Raw genomic sequence first — 1,420 nt, 5'->3', positions numbered from 1 at the left:
TTGTGCAGTTTCTCATTAAACTTTGTGATGCTCTTCTCCATAGGCTCCACTGCTTGAGTCACTGTGAATCTCACGTCTTTAACAATCTACAAGATATATAGCATCTTTGTGATCAAATAAAAGCTATTCATCAGATAATCATTTTTTTGGATGGAACAATTAGAGGACTCACATATTCACCACCACCAACGAAAACGTCTCTCATGCTTTCTTTGAGGGTCATACCACTTCTGATATCAACGTCAGGATGTGGTAGGCGGACCTTTGTTGGTCTCTCACTGTCCCTAATCTCATCTGGGTCAATAGGACAGTCAACAGATGCATAGTCACCAAGAACTGAAACGGATCCTGTAAAGCGGTCTCCCATCAGACCGTAAGGTTTTGCTGGGAATACATACAGGTGAACAACGGAAGCAATACCCATCTGCACTGGCCAAACACAAGTGTTAAGAGCTTTAATTTGTTCCAAGAAAGAAAATCCGAGAAGACTCCATAGACTGTTGTAAATAGGAAGCAACGAAGAAGAAATAGTTTTCACTCATTAAATCTTTTCCAGGAAGGTTGGTAAAAGAGGACAATTACCTCTATGCAAATGATGAAATCTTGTACACTAGTCTTCAACTGCAAGCTTTGTGCAATAGAACTTTTGAACAAACCGAGGGAAGAGAGAAGAGCAATGGCAACACCTTGCCACCAAGTGAGAAACACAATCGACTTGAATGTTAGAAATTTGGCCAGGGGCTTAATGTGCGCAAGCTCATCTTTCGTAGCACCATAGAACTGAACCAGACAGTATAATGCCCATGACTGACTAAAATTTAGAACCACTGCCAAATAAGGGTACCTACAAAAAACAATATATACATAGGCAAAACAGTAAGATGGCATCTTGGTCATATAGTTCATCATAGATATAATTGATTCTTGTTTCTAAAGGCACAATTATAAAGACTAGTACAGTGCTAGTAGCACTGTCCTTTTTCAAAGTTGCCTCAACGTACCCACATGACCATTTAAACTCTCCTTCACAATACACACCGAAGGCTTCAAGAATCAGAGCAGTGAGGGCAGTTAGAGACTTTATAATCATCTGCCAAAGGAGAGAAATAGTTTTACTTCCACTAAAAAGAAAAGAATTTTGGAGCAAGAAAAAAACAAAGAAGCATTTAGTGGGAAACATACATATTGAACAATACCAAACTTAACAACTTGATAGAACCAGTGACTGAGCCTCCAGGGTTTAAGGAATAAATTCATAGGAAAAGGATGTTTGACAGTTCCCTTTTCATCATTGTGGTCTAACAGTGGCGTCTTAAAGCTCTTACGTCCTTGTCTTTCCATAAACTCAATAGTCCTTTCTTCCCCACCTGATAAACGGAGTCAAGGAATTACGATGACAAGAAATGTCTGAAAAAGACTT

The 1,420-nt window shown here is 39.2% G+C and overlaps 1 protein-coding gene across 1 annotated transcript in view; it reads right to left on the bottom strand.

Annotated features, from left to right (window-relative positions):
- Positions 1–1,420, bottom strand: part of LOC104720750 (protein LAZ1-like) — a 4,778-nt gene that overhangs the window by 1,959 nt on the left and 1,399 nt on the right. The window contains exons 4-8 of the mRNA XM_010438628.2: positions 1,183–1,375; positions 1,002–1,090; positions 583–844; positions 173–424; positions 3–86 (exon numbers count right to left, since the gene is read on the bottom strand). Of these exons, the coding sequence (XP_010436930.1) occupies positions 3–86; positions 173–424; positions 583–844; positions 1,002–1,090; positions 1,183–1,375 (880 nt within the window). The remainder of the gene's footprint in view (positions 1–2; positions 87–172; positions 425–582; positions 845–1,001; positions 1,091–1,182; positions 1,376–1,420) is intronic.

This window comes from Camelina sativa, chromosome 11 (assembly GCF_000633955.1).
Source record: "Camelina sativa cultivar DH55 chromosome 11, Cs, whole genome shotgun sequence".
NCBI classification, from domain to species: domain Eukaryota; kingdom Viridiplantae; phylum Streptophyta; class Magnoliopsida; order Brassicales; family Brassicaceae; genus Camelina; species Camelina sativa.
This window is presented reverse-complemented; position numbering and strand designations above follow the sequence as displayed.